Source organism: Melozone crissalis, unplaced genomic scaffold (assembly GCF_028551555.1).
Source record: "Melozone crissalis strain CALT ecotype California unplaced genomic scaffold, PUWL_Pcris_2 ptg000009l_1, whole genome shotgun sequence".
NCBI classification, from domain to species: domain Eukaryota; kingdom Metazoa; phylum Chordata; class Aves; order Passeriformes; family Passerellidae; genus Melozone; species Melozone crissalis.
In genome coordinates, this window is record NW_026535787.1 from 1,766,041 (window position 1) to 1,791,932 (window position 25,892).

The 25,892-nt window shown below is 49.7% G+C and overlaps 2 protein-coding genes across 3 annotated transcripts in view; one reads left to right on the top strand and one right to left on the bottom strand.

Moving 5' to 3' along the window:
• Positions 1 to 228: 228 nt before the first annotated feature.
• Positions 229 to 3,397, top strand: SOD1 (superoxide dismutase 1). The gene is made up of 5 exons (XM_054270369.1): positions 229 to 328; positions 728 to 821; positions 1,235 to 1,304; positions 2,580 to 2,694; positions 2,957 to 3,397. Exons 1-5 carry the CDS (start codon positions 254 to 256, stop codon positions 3,065 to 3,067), a joined length of 465 nt encoding a protein of 154 aa, XP_054126344.1. The 5' UTR covers positions 229 to 253; the 3' UTR covers positions 3,068 to 3,397.
• Positions 3,398 to 4,609: 1,212 nt separating this feature from the next.
• Positions 4,610 to 25,892, bottom strand: part of SCAF4 (SR-related CTD associated factor 4) — a 29,790-nt gene continuing 8,507 nt past the window's right edge. Inside the window, exons 4-21 of one of the 2 annotated variants that reach the window (XM_054270426.1) lie at positions 25,297 to 25,458; positions 23,163 to 23,298; positions 20,802 to 20,941; positions 20,129 to 20,305; positions 19,812 to 19,912; positions 19,268 to 19,315; positions 18,071 to 18,179; positions 17,588 to 17,755; positions 16,902 to 16,987; positions 15,845 to 16,035; positions 14,852 to 14,952; positions 13,772 to 13,885; positions 12,928 to 13,084; positions 12,009 to 12,163; positions 11,111 to 11,273; positions 10,937 to 11,017; positions 10,667 to 10,855; positions 4,610 to 6,375 (exon numbers count right to left, since the gene is read on the bottom strand). In XM_054270426.1, the coding sequence (XP_054126401.1) occupies positions 5,546 to 6,375; positions 10,667 to 10,855; positions 10,937 to 11,017; positions 11,111 to 11,273; positions 12,009 to 12,163; positions 12,928 to 13,084; positions 13,772 to 13,885; positions 14,852 to 14,952; positions 15,845 to 16,035; positions 16,902 to 16,987; positions 17,588 to 17,755; positions 18,071 to 18,179; positions 19,268 to 19,315; positions 19,812 to 19,912; positions 20,129 to 20,305; positions 20,802 to 20,941; positions 23,163 to 23,298; positions 25,297 to 25,458 (3,108 nt within the window). In that variant the 3' untranslated portion in view covers positions 4,610 to 5,545. The remainder of the gene's footprint in view (positions 6,376 to 10,666; positions 10,856 to 10,936; positions 11,018 to 11,110; positions 11,274 to 12,008; positions 12,164 to 12,927; positions 13,085 to 13,771; positions 13,886 to 14,851; positions 14,953 to 15,844; positions 16,036 to 16,901; positions 16,988 to 17,587; positions 17,756 to 18,070; positions 18,180 to 19,267; positions 19,316 to 19,811; positions 19,913 to 20,128; positions 20,306 to 20,801; positions 20,942 to 23,162; positions 23,299 to 25,296; positions 25,459 to 25,892) is intronic. The other variant, XM_054270427.1, reaches the window with a different exon arrangement.

The window sequence follows — 25,892 nt, forward strand, 5'->3', positions numbered from 1 at the left end:
GTTCCCGTTCTCGACCCCGGTCCCTGTCGCCGTTCCGCACCTTCGCCGCCAGAGGGCGCCTCCCGCCGCCGCGCGCCCCGCCGCTCCCGCCTCCCCGCGCCCCGCCCCTCCCACCTCCCCGCGCTGCGATTGGCCGAGCGGCGCGCGGCGCGCAGCGCGATTGGCCGCCGCGCCGGCCGCCCGCCCTATATAACGGGAGAGGGGGCGTGGCCTGCCCGCAGTCCGCGGGCGCTGCGGGCGGGGCGGGCACAAGATGGCGGCGGTGCGGGCCGTGTGTGTGATGCGCGGCGAGGGGGCTGTGGAGGGCGTCATCCACTTCGAGCAGCAGGTGAGGGCACGGCCGGGCCGCCGGCACCGCCCCGGCGGCCGCGGAGCCCCCGGGACGCCCCTCTCCAGCCTGCTCGCCGTGGCGGAGGGAGCGGGCGGGCTCAGCCCGAGGGCGCTGCGGTTCCAAATGGCCGCGGCCCTCCGGAGCTGCGCTGTCCCGCGCGGCCGCGGGGTCACTCTGCCAAAGTACGGGATCTTTCTGGGAGGCCCCGTCAGATAACAGGCACTCCTTGTGCTTAGTGATAAACAGGGGAAGGAACGCGTTCGAGGGCGTTAAACGAACGCAGAGATTGCGGACAGCGCTGCCTTGGGCTCGTGGCGGGGCCTTTCTGTCACCTTGGTGTGACACGGAGCCGTGCAGCGGCAAAGTCCTTGTGCTGATCGGTGCTCTCCTTTGAAGGGTTCGGGACCCGTGAAAGTGACTGGGAAAATCACTGGCCTGGCCGATGGAGAGCACGGCTTCCACGTCCATGAGTTCGGGGACAACACCAATGGTAAGGTGTCCCTGCCGGCCCTGGAGTCCCCGCACAGGGGCTGCTCGGCCCTGCAGAGCTGCTCGCGGTGCTGCAGCAGCAGCTTGGCTCTCAGGGCTGCAAATCTGTGTGAGGAAATCGTGACCATTGCCGAGGAATTGCTTCCTGGATAATAAATACTCCGAGCTGAGCGTGTTGAGGCTGGTGGTCAAGAGCTGCCATACCAAGCACTCGCCTGAGCGCTTGGATAACTCAGCGTTATGAAATAAGAAAGCTGCTGGCTGAGCCTGGGACTTGCAGGGCTGTGGCAGGTGATTTATCTGCAGGGATTAGCAGGGCATGGCACGGGAGGGGAGCTCTTTGCTGTGCCTGGGAGCGCTGTGGGAGCCGCAGCTTTATCCTGGCATCCTGCTCTGACGCTGTGCTTGTTTCAGGGTGCACCAGTGCTGGCCCCCACTTCAACCCGGAGCAGAAGAAGCACGGGGGTCCTAGCGATGCTGAGAGGTGAGTCCAGGGCATGGGCACTGCCAGAAAATTCCTGGGAATTCCTGCAGGCTTCCCGAGGTCACTTAGCTGCTCTCTGGTAACTCCAGCAGTTTGTTTCCCTGACAGTGTGGGGTGAAACACGCTCCTGGGGACACCTTGTGGTTTTGTCACGGCTTGGGTGGAGGGGACAGGGAGGGCCTGATGCTCGTGCTGGGTATTGGATGTGAGTGGGATGTGGGACCTGGCTGTTCCCTGGGAGCAGCTCTCACAGCAGCTCCCTTGGGTGGGTGCCAGAGGAAGTGGTGTGGCCGTGCCTGCTGGGGTTGGGGAGCAGGGCTCAGGGAGCCTGGCCTTGCACAGGGACCGGGACAGCCCTTGGAATGCTGGCAAATCCCACCTGAGCCACAGGCCGGGCAGAGCTGGATTTGAGCCAGCTCCTGCATGACACAGCATGAAATGTGTGCTGGGCCCTGGCAGGCACTGCTCGGGGCTAAAGGTTGGGATTGCAGGGACAGTGGGGCTGCTACAGCCTTGGCACATCCCGATCCTGCATTGGCTGTGGGCAGGGAGGTTCCTTAGGAGGGTGCAAGAAGTGGATCTTGCTTATATCAGGGTAAGAAAGAACGGGAGTGATGCTTCCTGGAAGCTTAAATGAGGAGATTGCTCAGAGGAGAGCTGTCATTAACCCAGTTCTGTGGGACTTGGTTAAGAATAGGAATTTTTGTAGAAAGCTGGTGGTCAGCCCTGGGCTGGCTGAGCCTGGTCAGGGATGTGTCAGTATTCCAGGTTCTGTATCTGGACAGAGGAGCCTGACACAAGAGGATCAGCTGCATTTGGAGGGAATGCTGTGCTTGGGACAGGACACAGCACAGCAGCATGTCCACAAGTCCTGTGAAAGTTCCACTGCTCCAGGCTCAGCTCTCCAGGGAAGCCTTAGCAGAGATGCAGCTCTGATAGAAGCTGTGTGGGAGAGCAGAGTGCCAAGCGATGGGGCAATGCCAGACTGGAATAATCATCCCTGGCACAGGCTGGGACTGAGCAGTTCCTGCCCTGCCTGTGACCTGCTGCCTGACAAACAGCTTCTCCTAATCCCCTTAAACCCAAAGCCTGTGCAGTAGCTGAGCTGTCCTGGACAGCAGAAGCTCTGAGAACAGTGGTGGTGTTCACCAGGTCGGCAGGAAGGGTTGTTCCACTGGATCTGGGAGCCGTTGTTGTGCTGTAACATGAATTCCCAGCCTTGCCTTGGAATGCTTTGGGTGCAGGGCACATTGTGAGGTCGCTGTGTGTGCGCAGGCACGTGGGAGACCTGGGCAATGTGACTGCCAAGGGCGGCGTGGCCGAGGTGTGCATCCAGGACTCCGTCATCTCCCTCTCGGGACCACACTGCATCATCGGCCGCACCATGGTGGTGAGTGGGGGCCCCAGGGCAGGGACAGGGCATCCACAGCCATCCTGATCCATCCCTCTGTGCCTTGGCTGGCACCTCCCTGCCAACCTCCTGATGTCCCTCTCTGACTCTGCTCTTCTGCTGCGGGTGCCTGAATCGCCCCTGGGCAGCTGCAGTGGCAAGTTTTCAGCATGGAGACCAGGGTGTAGCTGCTCTGGAGGTGCTGCTGCTGCCAGGAGCGGCGATGGCTGGATCAATTAAGGTCCCTTTAATTGTGCTGCAGGTGCACGAGCGGCCGGATGACCTGGGCAAAGGGGGCAATGACGAGAGCCTGCTCACCGGGAACGCGGGGCCCCGCCTGGCCTGCGGGGTGATCGGGATTGCCAAGTGCTAAACGCTGCCTGCAGTGCTCCTCCTGCTGCTCCTGCCCCTCCTGCAACTTCAATGTGTCATCCACGTCCTGCTCCTCTGCATCCCGAGCAGCACTCGCACGCCGGAGACTGACCGACTTTTGTATGATGTACATTCAATTAAAGTGTCCCTGATGGAACGGCTCTGTGGTCTGTGCTCACCTCCTGCTGCCACCATTCTGTCACCTCCCTGCTCTGAGGGACCATGTGTAGTGCTCCTGTCCCAGCCCCTGGGTGTGTCAGGCTTCCTCCTGGGGCAGGGGCAGCATTTGTAGGCTTCAAACTTGTGTAATAAATGTTCTGGGCAGATACACCCGGGTCTGGCTGTCTGTGACCAGGAGAGAAAACCCAAAGGCCCAAACCTGCTCCTGCTGGGAAAGGGGGCCTGGGCTTCAGCAGGTGCATGGTTGAAATCCATCCAGGAAGAGGTGCCAGGTAGAATCCCAGGAGTGCCACTGTGTGCCAGCCCCCATCCTGTTGGGGTGTGTCCTTCTGAAGCAGATTTCAGGCTCTCTCTTCACAGAGAAAAGTGTCACTTCAACAAGGACTTGTACCAATGTTCCTTTCTTCTGCCCTTCAGGATATTAATGGAGTAGCAGGCTGTAGTTCCAGGTAACCCCACTCCACTGAGGCACAGGACTAAGGGAACTGAGTAGGAGAGCAGGAATACTGTAAAAACACGTTGAACTTACATTGCCCGTTGCTGCCAGAGCAGTGTGTGAGTCTTCTCCTCCCTGTGCCTCCTCCAGAGGGTTGCTGCTGCTGCTGCTGCTGTGAGGGCTGTGCACAGGCACTGCTGCAGAGGGTGTAGAGTTATTCCACCGTTTTCCAGGCTTTCAGATCCCTACTGAGGCAGAGAACAGGGGTGGGATTTGCATGAACAGTGCAGCCTTGTGCCTCTCATTGTCTCCAGCTCCCCAAGGAGGTGTTCTCAGTGAAACAAACCTACCTTCCTTACAGAGCTGGGGCAGCTTTTCCCGAGGCTCAAACCTGGATTTGTGGGACAAGGGAATGTCCCGTGGGCCCGGCAGGAAACAACCAGTGAGGACACGAGTTTTAACACATGGAAGCTGAGGTGACTACAATCTGTAAACAGGTTCTTTCTCTCTTTATTCTGCTATTGCAAGAACATAAAAATAGATGTCCTCTCCCCAGAGCTCCACAGCGGCTCTCCCACCCTCTCCCCCCCAGAGACAATTCCCTCTGCCCTTTCTTACAGCAGGGCAGCTGTAAAAAAGGACTGATGTAAGGAAGCAGCTGCCCTTCCCTTGGGGCAAAATCCCCAGCTTTAAAGGTAGAACACACCTATAGCAAGGAGAAAGAAACCATAGAATATGCACAGGATTCAAACACTGGTGCTGCTGGGGTTATGGGAGCTCTGAGCCACGTGGGGTGGGCAGAACTTCCCACAGCACCCTGCCCCAGGGATCAGCCACAGAGACACTGCACCTGCCCTCGGCAAGGCTGACAGCACACGGAAGGGCTCTCATGGGGAGGAGCCACAACACCCAGAACACCAGAACACCCTCTGTCCCCAGCCCGGGGACACAACCTACCTCTGGCAGGGTGAGCAGGGCAGCCCCGTGTCCATGGAGGGAGGGCCCAGTCCTTGTCCAGCCCCGCCTGCAGAGCCAGGCTGCAGTTGTGGCGCTCCGAGGTCTCGCTCCCAGCAAGTACCAAAGCTGCAGAGCAGGCACTGCCCGGCCTGGCTCACACCGTGTCACCTCAGAGCAGGTGCTCGGTGCCTGAAGGGGTCGCTTCTTAAAAAAAGGCAAATTAGGAGCAACAGGAACCACAGAACCAATTGAAGGGAGGGAGGGAAAAAAAAAAAATAAAGCAAAGAATGGATTGCATTGCAAACACTAAAACAGTTAACTCTGCAATTAACATCTTAAAACTAACTTTTACCCGGGGTGGTCAAGTAGCTCATTAAAATGCAGCAATCTAAAACTCCAGAGGACTGTTACAAATAAAAATTCACTTCTGTGAATCGCTACACAAACAGATGGATTTCCTTTAACAAACAGAACCAAACCAGTCTAATTTAGACTCCAGTACAGCATTAACAGTTCCAACTTTAGGCTGCTGACACTCCTTTTCCACTTCAGTGCAGCGTAGGAAGAATAGCACACGTTAAAAGTTTGTTACGAAAATAGAGTTTATTAAAAACACATCCCTATTGTTTTGAGGAGCTTTCACCGTTACCTTTTCTTAAATTAAAAAAAAAATAGAAAGCACTTCTACTTCTGATTCGTAAACTTTTTAAAGTCAAAACTTTAAAAAAGTTACAGCAAAAATGGGTAATATTTTAATCATCTCTTCAGTATTTTATGTTATGTTGTGGCTATTTTAAATAGAAGGGAAGCAATCAAATTGCTCGCGGCGCCCCGCCTCGGGGCGCGGGGCGGAAGCGGATTTACAGCACTGTACAAGCCACGCCGGGCTCCGCGGCCCGGGCGGCCCTAGCGCGGCGCCTCGGCCGCCGAGCCCGTGTCCTTGTCCGCCTGTTCCAGGGATGAGGTAGCCTCGGGCGCTGACTCCGGCGCGGCGCTGGCGCCCGCGGGCTCGGCGTCTCCCGCAGCCAGTTCTGAAACGAGTTCCGCGCCCTCCGTTTTGCCGCCGTGCGACTCGTGGTTTTTGTCGCCCTCCGCCCTGTCTGTCACCTCCGGCTTCTCCTTGCCGCGGCTCTCCTCCTTGTCTCTGCGCGACTCCCGATCCCTGGAATCCCTCTCCCTGTCTCGGTGGCCGCTGGAGCGCCTGTTCCTGTCCTCCGAGTCCCTGTGCCGGTCGCGCTCGGGGCTGCGGCGTCCCCAGTCTCGCCGGTCGCGCCCGCCCGGCCGCTCGTGCTCCCGCTCGTCGCGGCCGCCGTAGCGCTCCCGCTCGCCGTCGGCGCGGCTCCCGAAGGATCTCCTGCCGAAGCGCTCCTGCTCTCTGCCGCCGCCGCCCGCGAACTGCCTGTCGTTCCGGAACTGCCGCCCGTCCCTGCTCTCCTCGCCGCCGCCCTGGCTGCCCGCGGGCCGCACGAAGTGGCCGGGCGGAGGGAAGGGCGCCTTCATGCCGTGCGGGGGAGGCATGCCGAAGCCGCCGGGGCCCGGCGGCGGCCCCCGGTGCATCATGTGCGGCGGCATGTGGCGCGGCGGCAGCATGGGGAAGCGCGGCAGCGGCGGCGGCGGCGGCATCCCCGGCGGGCGCTGCAGCGGGATCAGCCCGGGCCGGGCGCCCAGCAGCCCCGTGGACGGAGTCTGCAGCCCCACCACGGGCGCGGGCGGCGGCGGCGCCACCCCCTGCGTGCCTGCAAGGAACACAAGCGACAGTCAGAGCCGGCGCCGGGCTGCGGAGCGCTGCCCGACCTCAAACCCAATAATCTGCGGTTATCTGGGAAAGGAGCGCCCCAGAACCGCGAGCGGAGCGGCCTGGGCTCTGTGCGCTGCTGGCAGCAAGGGCTGTGCCCAGGGCGGCAGCTAACCCTCATCCCAGAGACTTCCCTGGGACAGCCTTGCCCTGGTGCAGGAACAGCTCCCCCTGATCCCAGAGGTTTCCCTGGGACAGCCTTGCCCTGGTGCAGGAACAGCTCCCCTGATCCCAGAGACTTGCTGGGGAGAGCCTTGCCTTGTGCAGGAACAGCTCCCCCTGATCCCAGAGACTTCCTTAGGAGAGCCTTTGCCTTGTGCAGGAACAACTCTCCCTGATCCCAGAGACTTCCCTGGGGAGAGCCTTGCCTTGTGCAGGAACAACTCTCCCTGATCCCAGAGACTTCCTTAGGAGAGCCTTTGCCTTGTGCAGGAACAACTCTCCCTGATCCCAGAGACTTCCCTGGGGAGAGCCTTGCCCTGGTGCAGGAACAGCTCCCCCTGATCCCAGAGACTTCCCTGGGAGAGCCTTGCCTTGTGCAGGAACAGCTCCCCTGATCCCAGAGACTTCCCTGGGGAGAGCCTTGCCCTGGTGCAGGAACAGCTCTCCCTGAGCCCCAGCTCAGCCTCCTGCTTCCCCAAGCGACATCAGCCAAAGCCCCTTCCAGGTGAAGACACCCTACTCCCTCCAGTGGGATTCAGGCATTTCCTTCTGCCACAAACAGCAGCTGAACACCCCACAGCTTCACAGCACCAGAAACAGGCACAGAGGAGGCTCGAGTACAGCTGAGCACAGCTCTCTTTACCACTCCACAGAAAAGGGACACAACAAAGATTCATAGTAGCATAAACCTTGCAATGTAAATGAAAAGGAAATGCAACAGTAGAATAAACCCTGCAATGTAAACTAAAAGGAAATGCAACAGGTCATTGCTGGCTTCTTTTTTTTGTAATAGTGTTCCATCCTTTATAGCACATATGCAGCACCAACTATTTTCCAGTTTTATTCTTATGCTCCTCATAGGAGTTAAAAAACTCCCTCTCCAAAAACACTGTCAGACAAAGCTGAGCCCACAGCTCCTGGACACCAACACAAGGAGCCAAAAACAGGATTTTGACAAGAATCCTGAGCTCCAGCTGAGCCCTTCTCCCCACCGCAGGGCAGGTGCCTCCAGTCTGAACCAGGAGCACTGTCCAGTGCTCCCAGAGCCCTCACACTGCTCCATCTGCTCCTGCTCGCCAGCTCCTCCTGCCCTAGGAACACAGCCCCTGCCTGGGAAAACCAGGGTGAAACACTGCGGGAATTCATGCTGGAATTAATGTCAGCAGTGAAACTGCCCTTGGGAGCAGCCACATGAGCTGCCGTGGTGTTCATCCCTCCCCTGTCCAGCTTTGGCACCTGTCCCCAGACACAGCTGAGCCTGCTGCGCTGCCCTCTCACCACACACTGACTTTGAGGGATGTCTCTGACAGAAACCTTTTCACCTGAGTGCTCTTTACATTCACATTGGAAGGAAGTTGGATTTTGCCAGTGAGAAGATTCATGTGACATCTTCCAGTCCACGATATCCTCTCTCCTTTGCACAGCTCCCACTCTTGGAGACAAATGGTACAGTACCAACAGCATTTTTTTTCCTGCATTTATCCCTTTCTCTAAAATTCAGAGCCTTCTTCCCTCCTGGTCAATAAGCAGGTCTGTAACCACTCAGTTTAAACTCCTCCTGTGACAGAACTGCAGATCTGACAAGACAGACTCATAGCTAATGATGTCTCCCAGGAATTCTGAGGTTTGGGGATATTCTTGTTGGTAAAAACATCTTTTAATCTTCCCCAGAAGATTAAAACAAGGCAGAAAAGAATAACTGAGAACTAAAGAGCTGAAGTTAAGCCTGTGCTCCTGCTTAGAAGCAGCAGAGCAGATGTGGGTTACCAGAGCATGAACAGGAGGTGAGGGAGGCAAGTTTCACATTTAATAAGTCATTAAATTTCTCAACCTTATTTCTACACAAACTGCAGCATGAAGCAACATAATTGTACCTGGAACACCACCATACTGAACTGCACTGGCTGCAGAGCTGCACACTTCGTATTTTACATTTATTTTAAATATCAACCCTCTTCAGTGCTGAGGCTAAAGCAACTGTAGAACTGCTGGAGTTTGCTCACTCTCCTGACAAATCAGGCACCAACTCAAAACCTAAAGAGCTGTCCAGAAACACATCCCAGCTTACTGAAAATGCTCAGGGAAATTCATGCTACAGACACACACACCATGTCTGGGGCAAGTTAAAATCCTCTTTTGTTTTAGGAAGTACCTGACATTCAAGCAGTTTCCTGAGCTGGGTATGAACTCCCTGAGCTCTGAGACAAGCCCCGAGGTGATTTCCTGACCCAGCTTGTCCTGCTGCAGCCAGTTCCCTCACACCTGCCACCTGCTGCTCTGTCCCCATGTGCAAAACCACACCTTGCCTTCACAACAGATTTTATGGGTTTGGGAGGAGCAACCATCACACACCACAGTGTCCCAAGTTACATCACCGACTCCTACAACACAGCCCAGAGTGCTCAGGCTGGCCTGAAGGATCTTCTGTCCAGGGAGGGCACAGGAGTCATCCTTACTGCTTTGATAAATTAGGGATGAAGCCACATTTCCATGTCACTGTGATCCAGAGCTGACCATCTCTCCCAGCTGGACAAAGCCTACATTCCCTTGGGATAATTCCCATGTCACCAGGGCTAACACACCTGATTTACTCTTACACAAACTCTGCTCACTCAGTGGTTCCAGGAACTTGAACCCAACCCCTTGAATCACCTCCCAGCACGTGGAGCTCTGTGCTGTCTGTCTGTCTCCCATGGAAACACACGGAACAAGCCAAAAGCTCATGGATCCAGCACAACAGCAGCAGGGCTTCACTCCACTCTGAAGCTGCTGTTCTCCAGCATTCTGCATGTCCTCCAGTGGGGAATGTGGCATCCTACAGCTAGAGTGTTAAATACTGCCAGGGAATTCCTGAGAGGGAGACCATGTTCTCAGTCTGGTGGGATTTTGCTGGAGTTTGCTACAGAATCATACAGAACCTCACGCATTCCCAAGTGCAGGAATATCAAGTGCAGGTTATGTTGTCCAAAGCAGTGAAACTCCAAAACTCTGTGCTACCTTTACAGGAAGTGTCATTCAGCAGGAAGGTGTGAATTTCTGAAATTCCTAACAAAATTCCCTGAACTCCATGGTGTCACCACAGAGTTTCTCAAGCTTTTCTCTGTTTTGAAAGGGTCTTCTGTCAAGTTTTCAACATGCAGGATCCATAAATCATTAGTCATGGATGGAAAATTTAGCCCTCACATCCAATAGAGCAGTGAGCTCTCAGGGAGACAAATCTGATTTTCTTCACTGATCACTGAAAATTCTGGGCAGAAACCCACTAACAAAAAATTAGCTTTTCATTCATTTCCTAGGCTCTCATGTAGAGGCCTAAAATCCTCTAAATGCAGTAATCTCACTAAAATTTTCATGTAACAAGTCTCTTGAGTAAATTCTTGACACTGGCCCATCCAAAGCCATCATAAAATAAGCATTTAGCAGAGTTCTGTAACAGTTCACACTCCCTTTCAAAACCTGACCAAATTTGTATCATATTAGGAAAAGAAATTAATGCAACATACTCCCATTACCCTGGGTTTGCTAGTCAGAAAAACATTTGGTAAGATTTAAATAAAATATTCTTACAAAGGTTTCAAAACCTGTCCTACTGCAGGGCTGCATAAAAGCTTTTGGTTTTCTGTTCTGTTACAACAATTTATTCCATACATAACAAGAAAGCACCCCATCCTCAGAGATTTCAAAAATACACTAAAAATAGTTTCTCTGCATTTTAATTTTGTATATCTAATAGTTGAGTCTAAAACCTGGTTCCTATGTCCATACAGATGTGTTGCTCTAAGTTCATTGTCTAGACTGTATAAACCTTCACTTGCTAAAAGTGGACAGTATTTGAATTTGTAACTTACACATCATGGCTTTGGATCTTCAGTAGTAAAAAATACTGACTGTTTCTCCTGTGCAAAATTAAGTCTTTAAAGTTGATTTGAAAGCCAACAACAGGACAGAAATTTCAAGTTGAGAAGAATGCGCTTCCCTTTCCCCTGGCCTGTGAGTCAGTAGCCAAACCAAAATGGCATTTACAATGCAGGGAACAATGGAGAGCAGAACTTCCCCAGGAGGGCACTTACCAAGGAGTGGAACAGCCTGGGTGACAGGAGCAGGGACGTTGGTAGGTGCTACAGGAGGTGGGACAGTGCCATAGAGTTTGGAAGCGTCGGTACTTTCAGCATTCCCTCTGCCTCCAGACACTACTGTTGGGATGGGATTTCCTACGGACGACTCCTTGGCAGCGTCCTCGCTCCCACCAGTGGCTGTAGCTGAGGAACAAGGCAAGGGCACACTGAGCACCAGCAGCAACCCCTGCAGGCCCCCTGCCCTCCCCAGGGCCCAGCACTCACAGTTGGGGATGTTCACTGCCGGAGTGTGCGGGACGGAGACCGGAGGGGTTATGGGAGGCGGCGGCCCGGGAGGAAGGAACCCTAAAGAAGCACAGCAGAGAGAGCCCTGAGTGCCCCTGGCACAGCCCAGGGCAGCTCTGCCCTGCAGGGCCCGGGCTGGCCCTCCCCACAAACCTGGAGGTAAATGCAGCGGGTTGAAGCCCGGCCGGAGGAACGGAGGCGGCGGCGGCGGCGGCACCCCGGGGGCGAATCCGGGAGGGGGAATTCCTAAAGGTGCTGTGAAAGCTGGGGGCTGGAGTGCACCCACCACGGGGGGCCCTGATGGATGGGGGGGAACCTGGGAAAGGAAAGGGAAACGTGGGTTACCCCAGGAGTGCCCCAATGGCTCTGTGTCCCGCTGGGGATCTCTGTCCTTGTCCAGCACCACCAGGACATCTCAGCGACCCCAAACTCCTCTGCAACAAGGGGGCACTTGCACAGAAGATGCAGGAGCACTCCAGAACTCCCATCACTGAAAACACCAACACCAGCCCTGTCTGCCTTTGTAATTAGAGAATTGTCCTCTGTGCTAATGCCTGTTGGTAACCCACCTCCACAAACCCCTCACACAGCGCCTGGGATTCATATGCACCCAGCAAGATGGATTTCCAGACAGGATCCACTGGAATGCTCACAGCTTCAGAGCAACTAAAAACCTCTGCTTGTCTCTTTCTCACTACCTGAGCTTGCACATTACAGTGACTGGTGTCTCCTTCTCCTTTATTTCTGATTTATAGCAAACTCTGAATTTAAATTAGCTCTGATACACTGACAAGAAACTACCGATATAGAAGTAGAGGAGTATCTGCCAACAGGAAAAGCTTTTTGAGGAACATTAATTAATAAAACAAACAACAAAAAAAAAAAGCCAATCACAAAACCTGAAGATGCAATTCAGCCCTTCTAAAACAAAGATTCCACTGCAGCAATTCCTCTGTGACTGAGAGAACAGAGTTCCCATTCATGGCATTCCCTCCCTCCCTGAATTATTATTTAAAGTGAGTTTTGTTTGTTTCTGCGTAACAACTCTCACCTGTGGAGGAGGTACTGTTATTGGTGCAGGCATGGGAACAGGAATTGGGACAGGTAAAGCTTTGGGAATAGGTGACACTGGTTCATTGTGTGCAGCTTCTGCGCCTCCATTCTGAGCCACTTCATTCTCAGACTTCTTGGGAATTCCCTTCCACTCTGCCCAAAACAAAATCCCAGCAGACACAGGTCAGACAAGCAGTGCCATGTGAAACATGCTTAGTCATGTTCACAAAAATTGAAAATACTCAGGTAATAACAGCACAGAGCTAAGAAGCATTTATACTGTTTCTGACAACAAAAAAATCCAAAATAATTTGGACACAGCAAATAAACTTGTTCCTTTCAGCAGTCATTTAACAATCCTTTGCACTGGCAGAGTTCATACACACCCAGGATTCTGTTACATTTTCTGTGACAAAAACTGTAAGGCTCTTTGGGACAAGCTTTCAACAGGTCCATTCTATTGCTCTCAGGTAAGAAGGCAGCAGCTTTGCCACTGATTTGAGAACTCATTTCTAAAAATCCCAACATCTTCAAGTCTCAAACAAGGAAAAGGAGAATACAACTCTAAAGAATTGCAGCAAAATGACAAAAATGCCAAATATAGCTCTAAACCTAATTTATGGAAGAAATAGCTCCTATTGTCTGTCAGAACTTCCTGGGAAAAGCCAGCTAAGCACAAAGAGGATCAGTGAGGGGGCACTTTGGGAAAGAGAAAAGCACTGAGAGGACTGGAACACACTGACATTATGCTCATGATTCATTACATTTTTGTTTAAAACACACAGCTGATTTTTGTGTGTTCAGCATGAAGAGATGCTACAATTAGAGCACATAATCACCAGCTAATTGGGCAAACTTTACAGAATGGTCAAATCCTGAAGTAAAGGTTCAATAAAAACCATGCAGTGACACTGTACCTGGACTAAGGGTCTCGTTGTCCAGCATTCCTCCTTCACAGAAACTTTCCAGATCTTCAGGTTTGACTTTGTCCCATGGTATGTAAGTCACACCCAGTTCCACATCCCAATACTGCTTGTAGTCTGGCTTTATTCCTTTATTCAGAGCCCAGGCAATCTTGGGGGGGAGGAAATACAAGTGGTCAGTATAATGTTCCCATTTTCATGGATTTATTATTTCATTCTCACAAAACAGCATTTGAAGGTAAAAAGTAAAAAGCCTAAGTGAAACAGCTACAAAACTCTGAAGAACGTATTTTTTAAGCAGACTTGGTTCCTATTTCTTGGCTTGACTCTTGCACACAATTTGTAAAAATGTATAAAGCCAGCTTCTTCTGATGATCCCCAGCCACTAAGATTAATTCCATTTCCCTTTGGAGGACAGTGTCACACTAATTTGACATTCTACAGCAGGAAGAACTTCACTAATTGATGCACATTTCCTTATTTATGAGTACTCTGTAGGATTATCATATGCAATGAAACTCTGTTAGGAGACAAATAACAGCAACAAGAAACACACAGTGCCAGTGCCCTGCAATGAGCAAAAGGGAACCCTTTCTGTTGATTCAACAGACAATTATTGGCAATCTTTCAAGGAAACTGATACAAGGTTCCACTATCCCACTACAGACCAGGCACAATAATTCCCAAAAACCAGTTCACTGATGTATTTTCGCAGGATTTTATAGAATGTCATCTCCAGAACCCATATGAGTCTGAAATAGCCCAAAGCCCAGCAGAGATGAGACAGGATGACAGTAATTCCAGCAGCTGTGGAAAGCCTGATGCTTTCAAGCAGTACCTTGATGGATTTCTGGTTGACTTTGAAGTTGCCTCGGCTCAGTTTCTGCAGGGCTCTGTTGGCATCTTGTCTGTGCACCATGACAATGTAGGCACATCCTCTGGGCGGTATCATCTGGGTGGGGTTTGAAATGAAATGAAAAAGTTCATTTTGTGGGTAACAAAAAGTCAACAACACACAAATGCTCAGTTACAGCAAGCTGGGACATCAGGGGCTGTTCCAAAGGGGCTGTGCAAGTATGGAAGGAAATGTTAGTTTAAGAGGCTAAGAAAGCCAGTATCTTCTGGAAATTCACATTTCTAGTGAACTGAAACTTCCACAACTTCTGAAACCTCCAAACTCTAAAATACAGCTGACTTCTGCACATCTAATCATTTTAAATTGCTAAACAATAGTGTTCATGTAAATTCCAACATCTGGCAATTAGTTACTTTGTTGGAATGCACAACAGTATCCCCCTTCACTCTGCCAGCTGCACCTCCACATTCAGTTCTAGCTGCAGATTTGGAATAATTTTTATTTGTAATGAATTTGAGGAAAAAACTCCTATGCTCTCTTACAAAATTTGGGAATAGAAAGAAAATTAGTCACTTATTTTTGTTCGTTTGAATGAATGAAATTTTTGAAGTTACTGGAACAGCTATAATTTATACATAAAATATCCTTAAATACAGCAAAATAAAACAATAGTTGTCTGTGTTTATGGCTAAAATGACAGAAGAGCAACAAGAACACCAGCTGAGAGTCCATGCTCCTATAATCAAATAAAATGAAGCAGCCAAGGAACTCAGAAGCATGGGATGTAATTCTGCAGCCATCATCCTGCAGGGAAAGCAGGATTTTTATGAAAATGGGGTAATTTTCTGTACTTTTATACTGCAGGAAACCAAAGCAGCTCCCTTCTTGTTTGTGTACAAGTCAGCCACATGCTCTGAGTGCCCACACCAAAAACACAAGACATGGAAAATGAGAGGCCAGCTCTTTGGAATGTATCAGAGATAACGCTGCCTCACAGCAGCCTGGAGAGATGTTGTGCACCCAAACACATCAGAGTAGCTGACACTGCACCCTTCTACTCACATTGATGGACTCAATGGGGCCAAACTCCTCCAGGAGACTTCCCACATCCTGCTGAGTCGTCCTTTTGTCCAGCTGTCCTACCCAGAGTGTGGTACTGCAAACTACAACCAAGAGTTAGTACAGGCGGTCCTTACAGCACAGATAACCAACACCTATCCCATGCTGAACCCAGGGTAATAACCAGGAAAGGAGCTCAAGCTATCCCCCAGGCTGCAGGTTACTGCAGCAACACTCTACACTCATCCAGGTTTTCCACCTGAGAGATACAGAACTGCAAACTCTGAGAGCCAACCTGACAGAACCTGGGACAGGTGCTGGCAGCAGCACATCTCACAGCACTGCAGGGAGCTTCCACTGAGCAGCTCCAGGGCTGCTCTACCCCTGGGACCATCACTCACCACTTGGCTCTTGAAACACCTCAGGGTTTTGTCTCTCTTATATGAGAAAGAATCTTTTTATTTTACTTGATGAGAGGATTCCACACTCCCAAGGAACATGCACAAGACTACTACGTTTGGTGTATAAACGCTGGCAAAACCAGGATTGTATCAGAAATCCAACCATCAGCCTGTGTGCTTTCCAGGTCAGTCAGATCTCTTCTTCAGGTTGGGGAAATACACAGGACTGAATACATAGAAAAATTGTAATAATTTACAATTAACTCAAATCCATTTTGTTCACCTCGGACAAATCTGCTTTACCTTATATATCGAAGGAAGGAAAAGAAAAACATGGGATTTCAGCTTTTTCATATTCTACAGCCAAAATACCTCAAACTTGGAGATACTCCAGAAATGCTAAATATGAGTGAAGAAGCAGAGGAAGTGTGGTGAGATTCCCACCAGGAATCAAAAGGCAGTTAGTTTCTGCTCTGTTTGGATGAGCCCCGGAGAGCACAAGCAGCAGCATTAACCCCAAGGAGCACAGCGAGAACACCGGGCCCCACGGGAAGGTGCAGGGTGACCCAGAGAAGCAGGAAGGGAACACACTCACCACTGACAGTCTCTGCCTTGATCTGGGGCAGCCCCTTGGAGCGGCGCTCCTTCTCCCGCTCGCGCTCGCGCCGCTCCTGCGAGCGGGACTTGGGCGAGCGCCGGCGCCGCTCCCGGGAGCGCGAGCGGGAGCGCCGGTGCCGCGAGCGCCGCGAGCGCGAGCCCGACCGCGAGCGTCTCCTCTTGGGGGACCTGTGGGAACCAAGGCACCCTGCTCAGAGCCTGAGACAGCCTCAGCTGTACAGCACCCCCAGGGCTCCCTCAGGAAGGGAACACGTCAATCCCAGCTCATTCACACAAAGAATTTGTCACGAGCGCGAGCCCGACCGCGAGCGTCTCCTCTTGGGGGACCTGTGGGAACCGAGGCACCCTGCTCAGAGCATGACACACAGCCTCACTCATACAACACCCCCAGGGCTCCCTCAGGAAGGGAACACAGCAATCCCAGCTCATTCACACAAAAAATTTCTTGTCATGTACTAATTTTGTCCTGAAGTTGACCAGCAAAACTGCGTCCACTTCAACACAGGGAAAAGTATACTTCCATCAATGATGCAAATATTTACTGCTTTTACAAAGAAATGGCTAAAAATGATTATAAATAAATTATAAATTATAAATAAATTCTGCCACTGAAATTGTATTTTACATCGTGTTCAAGTTCTAAACCATCAAGGTGTGGCAGACCTTCAGAGAAATCATGTGGAGCGATTGCATCTTGGTGAACAAGATGACTTCCTGCAACTAAACAGAGAGTGGAGCCAGATCTGCTCGGTCAGCTGGGATGTGACACACGGGCTCAGTGACACACAAAGTCACAGATCACAAATGTTTTCATAAGAAAAGTGAGTTTAATTTGCCTGTGCTCTAAACAATCACATTCTGCCTCCCTAAAATTGACTCTGGACTGAAAGGCATGGAAGTTGCTCTCTTCCAGTGACAGAGAACTGCACGGATACAATATTTTCCCTAGAAGGGAGATGACTTTAGAGGTTCATTATCTTAGAGCTGTTAATCTGCTTTTCATTCCTGCACTCAAAGAACTTTCACTCACTTACCTTGATGCAGATCTAGATCTTGATTTCCTACTGTCAGAAACATGCCGTTTTCCCTCCTGAATGGGAGGCTGTTCCACTTCCATATCCTAAAACACGAAATTGACAGGTGTTAGGGGTGAGCAGGACAAGCATTCTATTTCTTTTTATGCTTAGACTAAATAACCAGCACTGAAAATACACTGAATATTCAAATGTGTGAAATTAAAGAGTAATGTGACTCAAAACCTTCACCCTGTGATCACTAGCAGGGAGAGGGTCCAGTACTGCATGTACTTAACACAGCCACTGAAAAGGCACCATAGAAATAATTCACACAATTCCCATTTTCAATTTGCAAATTATTGGTTTCCACATTTCACCCCATTTCAGCAACACCTGCATCTCCACAAAACATGATTTTATTCCTTAAGATCGGTCAGTGGATCATGCTCCATCATCAAAATCCCAGGCAAAGTGAAATCTGCTGCAACTTTTCTCCAAGATGTTATAAGAAATTACTTTAAGGCTGAATTATGCTGGAGGCAGGAAAGGGGTAAGTCCTGGAGCTCTCTCCCAGCAGAGCCAGCCTCATAGCCAGCTGTGTCCTGGTCATGCTGACACTTCTGCTCCAGGACAATCCACACACATTTGGGAAGGACATGTATGAGAGCATCTGAGTTGGCCTGCTCACTGCAAGGGCTGCTCACCTGCTGGTGGGGTTTCTGCAGGTGTGGCTCAGCCTGCACTGGGAAGGGAGACTGGAAAGTTGGCTGCACTGGTGCTGCTGGAGGCATCACTGGCTGAGCCATGGGTGGGAACTGGGGGGTAGGCAGGAGACCAAAGCCTGGCATCTGCCCATTCGGAGGAAGAGGCACCTTGGGAGAAGAAAAGATACAGAATTCCAGCTAGAAGAAGGAATTACATTCACTTTCCCAGCAGTAAAAGATGGGGGAACAAACAAAAAGATGGGGAAAAGATGAAGCAGGCCAAGCATTTGGGTGCACAAGTAACAATCTTGTCCTTCAAAGCCTGACTAGGACAGACACCAAAGATATGTTTCTTTGGGAAGAAGCAGGGCTAAGCCACATTCACTGCTCACCAGCAGGAAAATCACTTCCTTCCTGCTGCACCAAAGGAAACAGCAAAGCATGGAAAGCACAAGAGGGGGACAAGGGAAAAGCCTGGGTTACCTGGTGCCGCATCGGATCCTGCTGCATTCCCATCATCCGCTGCTGAAATGGATCCATGTTTGGGAGCTGAGGAAACACTGGCTGCTGCATGCCTTCTCCTGGAAACCCACTAAAACAGGAGTATTTTGGTGAGACAAGTCAGTAGATGCACAGGTCTGTCTTTATTTTACAGATTTCTATGCACATTTACACATTCTGGCTGTTATTTTAGACAGAACAATTATCTTTGCTATGATCCCGTTTCCAACAAAAAAAGAAAAGGAAGAAAGAGTGGCTTCCTGATCTTTGCTCCACTCTAAGAGCAGTCCTTTCACATTTACATAAATGCTACACAAAGGTTAGAGCCTCTCTCGCCCCTGCACTTCCATGAGCTTGCTGAAGATCTCAGCCTGCAGAAACATTTCAGGAAGGTTTTCTGCCTTAGGCTCATTCTCTCCCTTTGCAGCTCCTCTTCTGGGAACAAAAGAAGCAATGCTTTTTCCCTCAAGGAGAAGAAACTGGCTGTACTTTTGCTGCAAAACACTTTGGTTTGGGAGGAAATAGGGCAGAGCAGAAGGGGGTGGGTATCACATGAGGATTATTACAGCGATGCCCATCACTTCCTGATTCAACACACAGAATGGACAGTGCTCAGGGAATTCTGGAGGTCTGCAGGTAACAGGACCTGCTTGCAGGATGCAGCCTGTGCAAGAAACTCAGCAGCATTTCAGGGGAGAAAGGAATTTGGTGGTGATGGGAAATGGAACTTTGCAGCGTCTGAAGACAATTCTGAGAAGATTGTGGACAGATCAGTATTTTACAGAGAGAATTACTGAGCGCGCATGCCCCAGACTGGGAGCACTGGGATGCCACCCTCAGGGACACCCTGCACAGCTGTGAGGCCCTGAAGCACCACCTACAGAACATGAACATGCCCACAAGCCTCCAGCTGGGCAGACACCAGCAGTGCCTGTGACCTACCTCCTCTTTCTGCACTCCAGAGCTCCATCTGCATTCTAAGGCAAACACTACCCACTTCCTTCAGAGACCCTGAATGAGCTACTACTGGTGGACATGAGGTGCTCGAGGTGAGAGACACAGGCAGAAAGCTGATGACAGAGTTAGTGGTTCTGGTTTTGAGAGCAGGCTTTAGATGCAGATACAGAGTAAGACATGGGGCCACGCACTGAAGCAGGGAAAAAAGAAATATGGACTAACCCCGGCATTGAGCACCATCCAGCCTGTGCACTGAATGAGAGAGAGGTCCTGTGGAAAAAACTGGCATGTGGTCATGTCATTCCAGACTTTATCATAATGCACAGCAAAAGGGAAACAGGAGCCTGAGCTGGCTTGTGTGGGGATGGAATGTTTGCCAACATAAAACTGTAAAGGCGATTTTCATTTCTCGAATACTAGAAACTATCACAACGTTTGGAAGAGCAGCTTTTCCCCAGCCAGTAAAGCAATCCAGCTGATCCAGTGATGCCCTGACACCCTCAGATGTACTGTAAAAACATGGAACTCATCCTGCAACCAAAACTGAGCTTTTCTCTACAGAACAGAGCCCTCCACCAATGAGGCAACATCAGATCACCAAAGTAACGAGACACAAAAATCTCCCCACCAAAACCTCTTAACAGTGTTTTAAATGTGGACTGTTAATTCAGTTAAACTGAATTAACTTGAAATTTTAATCTACTTTCTCACCTAGAAATGTTTTAGGACAAAGATTTGTTAGTTTTATTTATGACACACAACTTACAAAGCTGGCTGAGACACTGCAGGGGAAGGAGCTGAATCTTCTTTCTTAGAATCTTCCACAGCTTCTGGTTCATCATCGTAGTCAAACCGATCTAGCAGCTTCTGAAAGAAACCACATCAGCACAACTATTTTTTCTGTATCTTACCCACCTGGCAGCCAAAATATCTTTATTATCACATTCTTACAAGCGGTGTAAGCTCTGAAACTAAAGACAAGATTAGAATTTGGGGAAAAACAGAAATCTGTATTCCAATACCAAATAAAAACTGTCCAAAACCAGATTTCTCCATCTTGAGAAAATGCAAACCAAGACTTACTTTGTCAAATGATGTTTTCTGCTCAGGTGCTGTGAAAGCAGCTTTCTGCTCTGGGGGCTGTGCTGCTGTGGTTTTCAGCTGAGCAGTAATAGCTTGAACCTGAGCCATCACAGTGTTGTCTATGACCGGTGACTGGGGCTTCTGAGGCTGCTGGAAGGTCTGCAGGATTTGCTGCAGCTACAGAAACATGAGACAGTATGAAGTGAATGTCCTCATACAAACTCCGAGTATTGAAGGAGTTGCAGGCTATAAATTTTAAGTCAATACAGATTATGGCAGGGGATGAACACAGCAACAACCAGACTGAGCTGTGGAGCATGAACAGCAAGACCACGAGTCCCTTTTTAAATATTTTGGTGGCAGAATTCAGTAGATCCCAACATTGCAGTGCTCAGGCCCTTCAACACAGCAAACATTCAAATGGACTGAACGATAAAATTCCTCATTTCCTTTGAGACATTCCACCTGTTCCAGAAACCTTCTTACTGCATCAATTTGTACCCAATTACTTAGGCACTGAATATCATGAAATATCACAATTATTGGATGGAAGAATTTAAATACTCTTTCCCACCGAAGACCTTTGGGAAGCTTTAGCTCCAAACGCAGGCTGTCGGTGCCACCATTTCCCGTCGTTTCAGGCAGGCCCTGAAGGGGACAGCGAGCAGGTTACCTGTTGTCCCTGTGTTGTCTGGAACAGCTGGGCCACGGCTGCGAAGGCGTCGGAGCTGGGCAGCTGCGGCACGGCGGGCACCGAGTTCGCGGTCACCGGCGGCGGCTCCGAGGGAACCTTGGCCGGAGGGGGCGGCGAGCCTGGGGGGGCCAGGAACACAGGGGGGCTGTGAGACTCCACAGGGTCCCTCCTGCTCCCCACCGCAAGTGTCAGCTGCCTGCCCCCCTGTTTATCCCAGAAGGGCCTACTTGCAGCACCCCGGCTGCATTTCCTGTTTGCTCTGCCATGAACTGCTCCGCTCACTGCTCACACCTGCACCTGGCGTGCACTGGGACAGAAAAGCTGCTCCCACACGGAATTTCAGCTCCCAGCTCCGTGTTTGTAGCTGTGCAGGTTTAGGAAAGCTCTCACCACTCAAACAGCATAAGGCAGAGAGCTTCAATACCCTGAAAGTGGTGGCTCTGCTTCCACAGGCCTGGGCTCATCCTTTGGGATCAACCACCTCATGGCTCACTGCAAGAGCAGCTGAGTTTCTCTCAGCATTTTCCACCAGTAACTGAACCTCTGCAGACAAGTCTGGCAATAATTAAAGGTTTTTAAGGATTACTTCAGAGGCAGTTTTCTTTGATAAAGTTTGTTCACATGTTCCTTTTGCATGTGCACATGCCACACCAGCAGCTGATGGATAAATCCTCCCACCAGGAAAATGATTTTTACTCATTTTTCCAGGAAAAGATTCCCATTTCTACTAAGCTTTGCTGAAACTGAGATCACAATTTAAGATATTCTCTTAGTGTTCCCATTCTCTCTACCTTACATTACTACACCTTTTTTAATAAACATCTTGCCAGTACCACATAAATTAGCAATAATCCCATCAATTCCTACATACTGTAACTATTGCTCACCAGATCTGTTTTAATGGAGATAATAAAGCTGTACAAGGAGTAAGTTAAAAAAACTCTACAGATAGAAATATTTAGTTTGAAACACTAAGCAAACATGTTTGCCTTGCAATAGCTACTCCTTTAAAGCCCTTCCTCTGTTTGCACTTCAAATAACTCCAGTGTTGACAGGCAGCAAGCACAGGCAAATGTGTTGAACAATACTTTCCCAGAAGTGAAATGCAACATAAAGCAAAAAGGTATATATTGTTTTTAAATATAAAGTAACTCCCCAATTATTTCCTGAATACATTCAGCAGTATATATGCTTGCTCAAGGGAGAAAATTTGCATTTCTCTCTGTTTTTATGGGTGAAACAGACTCTACTTCACATAATGCATTAATATATTTATTACTATTATTCATTAGCATATTTATTGCAGGGCCAAATTACCCCCTCTGGTGCACCTGAATAACCTCACAGAAGATCTCTGCAGAAGGCAGCCAACCTGCTCACCACTACAGAGGAGAGAGAGCTGGCCAGGCAGTGCCCCTCACCTGCCCCAAAATTCAACTGCACAGCCACCACTCTGCCCCCAGGCTCAGGTGGGGCAAGGCATTCCCTGGCCCTGGCAGGTTTAGAAAGCCTTTAATGGGACACACTTCCCTGAACACAGCTGGAGACATTGCAGTGTTCTGCTGTCTCTCAGCACACCTCACTCCCTCCACTCCATTTTCCCAGTCCCGCTCCATGAGCACAGTAAACAAGGAGGTTAGCACAGCTCAGTGTGAAACACGAGTGCAGAGCCAACAAGCTGCTCTCTGCAGAGAGAGGGAACTGTGGAATGCATGTTCCCTGCAAGCTCTGCTGTGGCACTAAATAGGTCAGTGCAGGCACTGTGGGCAGCCTGGCACTGCTGGGCTCTGCAGGTCAGTGCCCCTCAGGCAGCAGCCCGTGCAAAATCCCAGGCACAAATGTTCTCTCTGAGAACCTGGAAGTGAAACACCAGCCCCAGACTGTCAGGGCTGCACACTCAGGCACTGGCAGCTGCTGCTTTCAGCCACTGAGCTGACTGAAAGGAAGATGAAGCTCTTTAACATCCAAGATCCCACTTACTTACCTGGACTCTGGCATTAAAAAAATAACATCAGAATTATAAAATTGAGAAATCACATAAAAATATTCCAAAGCAAAAGAGAAAATATTATCTGTTTAAGAGGGCACATGAAGTCACCTGTATATATACGTACACATGCATATATATATTTAATATATTTCCCAAGTCAGTATTCACATGCTGATAATTTCTGAAGTACAGTATCAGTACTTATTAAAAATGAGTTTGGCTGCTCATTGTGACAAAGCTGACTTTACTGCTATGTCACTGCTGGAACTAGGAGCCGACACACTGTGCTGAAGGCAAACAAGCTGCTGCCATGTGCCCTTTGAGAGCAGAAGTTAAAATGTCATTCCTACCTTCATTGTTAGTAGCATTCTCTGCCATGGGTGCAGTGGCACTGGTTCCTGCTGCCATATCCAAGAGAGGCTGAATGATTTCAATTTTAAATACTCCATTTTTCTGCCAGAGGTTCAGAACACGAACTATTTTACTCTGTTGAAACAAAAGGAAGCACCAATGCTGAATCCAGCTTTCTTCTGTTGGCAGAGAAGGTTTGAACAGCAAGTGACATAATCACACCAGCTTAACAAACCCTGTGTCGTGACAGAGGGCAGCAACACCTTTGAAGTGGCAAAGACAAGCAACCTGTGACATTTCCCTAAAACCCTTCTGGCCAGGCAGAAATCCAGGTGTGATGGACAATCCAGGACATCATTTCAGCCCCACGTCTGCACAGGGATGAAACACCAAGCCATGTGACCAAAAAGAGACAAGGAAAATAAGCTGAAAAGCCTTCATGAAGAGAGGGACAGTTAGACCAGAAAATGCTGCCACAACACTGCGAAGTCAGATTGAGTACCTTGCTTGGTATTGTGCCTAATTCTATGTTGAGACCAGAAACTGCATCTCCGTCATTATCCAAAAGATGAGGAAAGCAAGTGGAAACATCCTCACTGATCACTGCAGGATTAATTTAGAGTCTCCGATTGTCAGCTGTTATTTCAAGCTCTTTTTTTTTTTTTTGTACATGAAGAACAATGCAGCTTCCAGGAACAAGCTGCAAATTGGCCTTTCCTTCTTCAGCCCAGCATTCAAACAAAAAACTCTCAGTAGTTGTGCTGCCTCAGCTGGAGCATGCAAGCAGGTAGAAGGCAGAACACATGTTGGATTGCTGTTCTTTCTGCAGACTTAGTCATGCACCTGCACACACAGAAGCTTTAAGTACCTTTTAGTTCAAATGAATTGATTCTCTTCTTTCACTGTGACTCAGTTTTATACACCCATGTAAATCCACCTCTAACTAAGTGATTAAAAAATTTTACAAAATGTTTGCTAAAATAACATCCATTATAGAGAAACTTGAAATGTCTATTTTTAAGTAACATTTTGGTCTGAAAAACAGTTACCTTTTTTTTGCTTTGGGGATTTTATCTCCCCAGAGAACTTGAAAATCATACAAAGGTCAAAAAATGGGCAAAAGCAATTCTCCAATTTTCAGTCACATATTAATTTTACAGAAAGGCTGTTAAAAAAAAAAGCATCATTATCCTCTTCAGATATCCCCCACAGCTGTTGAGGATCTGCAGATCAGGGTATTTTTGGTTTTAGGAAACAGAACTTCATTAAAGCAAGTGTGTTATAAATAATAATATTCCCTATTTCAAGTAGTTCCATGAAGGAGATGGACAGTCTCATTCACTCAGATGAACAAAATGGTAATGCAGAAACAGAAAGGAGAAGGGACTGCTCTGTTTCACAGGCCAGCAACCCAGGAGCTCCCAAATATCAGATCCAATGCCTGAAGGTCTAAATGTTCCATATTAGAGAACTGCAGAGCATCAGAGCCTTTCAAAAGCTTATTCAGAGAGTCAGAGAGGAAGTCAGGTAGAAAAGGACTATTTCACTCTTACAAAGAGAAAGGGAGTAGGTGATTTTCTGGAAACCAACTGGCAGCTTCTAAACCACACTGTTCTTGGGAGTCTCAAAACTGTTCTGACAAAGGTCACAGAAACCATCTTCTCTGGACCATCAGGAATTCACAGCACTTTCTGAGCCTCTGTTCTACTAAAAGGTACAGCAGAACTAAGAAAAATGAGGCCTTAGACCAGCCCTGACAGTGGGGAGCACCAACAAAACTCAAGTATTGGATTGGAAAAGACTAAAGAAATCAACATGATGATTTTCTTAGAAAACATTTCTGAACAGAACAGTCTCTGCCAACAAAACCAAAGCTTCTCCTGCAATGCTGTCTTCTTGTGGCAGGAAGTTCTGAAGGAGCCTCAAGAAGAACTTCTGGCACACTTACACTGCTGAACTGCGTGTAAAAAAACCGATGAGGTCAGGCAAAATACATTTTAACTTGAATTTGCATTTAGCTGTCATCTGTGATAACCCTCAGCAGCAGTCACCGCCAGGGTGAGAGAGAACCCCCAAATCACTACCCAGGCAGCACCCATCAGCGCCCAGCAACACCCGAAGGGCTCGTCCTACCTTGTCTTCAGATGGGCACAGATACAAATACTGGAATGTGGCAGTGATGTTCTTGGAGAACCTGGGCCCAAAGACGTCCTTGTCGGTGCCGAACTGGTGCCGCGACTGCCGCACGATGGAGTCGATGACGTACAGGCCCGGCACTTTGTACTCTGGCTTGCACTGCAGAACAGCAGCAGGGTGGGAGTGAGGGGGGAACAGAGCCTGAGAGTCCCTGCACACCTGCTCTGGGGCTGCAGTCCTGATCTGGAACTCTGCTCTGGGGCTGGAACCCTCTGAGCCTCCCTGCACACCTGCTCTGGGGCTGGAACCCTGCTCTGCAACCCTGCTCTGGGGCTGGAGTCCTGCTCTGGAACCCTGCTCTGGAACCCTGCTCTGGGGCTGGAGTCCTGCTCTGCAACCCTGCTCTGGGGCTGCAAACCTCTGAGCCTCACTGCACACCTGCTCTGGGGCTGGAACCCTGCTGCTCTGGAACGCTGCTCTGGGGCTGGAGTCCTGCTCTGGGGCTGGAACCCTCTGAGCCTTCCTGCACACCTGCTCTGGGGATGGGGTCCTGCCCTGGAACTCTGCTCTGGGGCTGGAACCCTGCTCTGGAA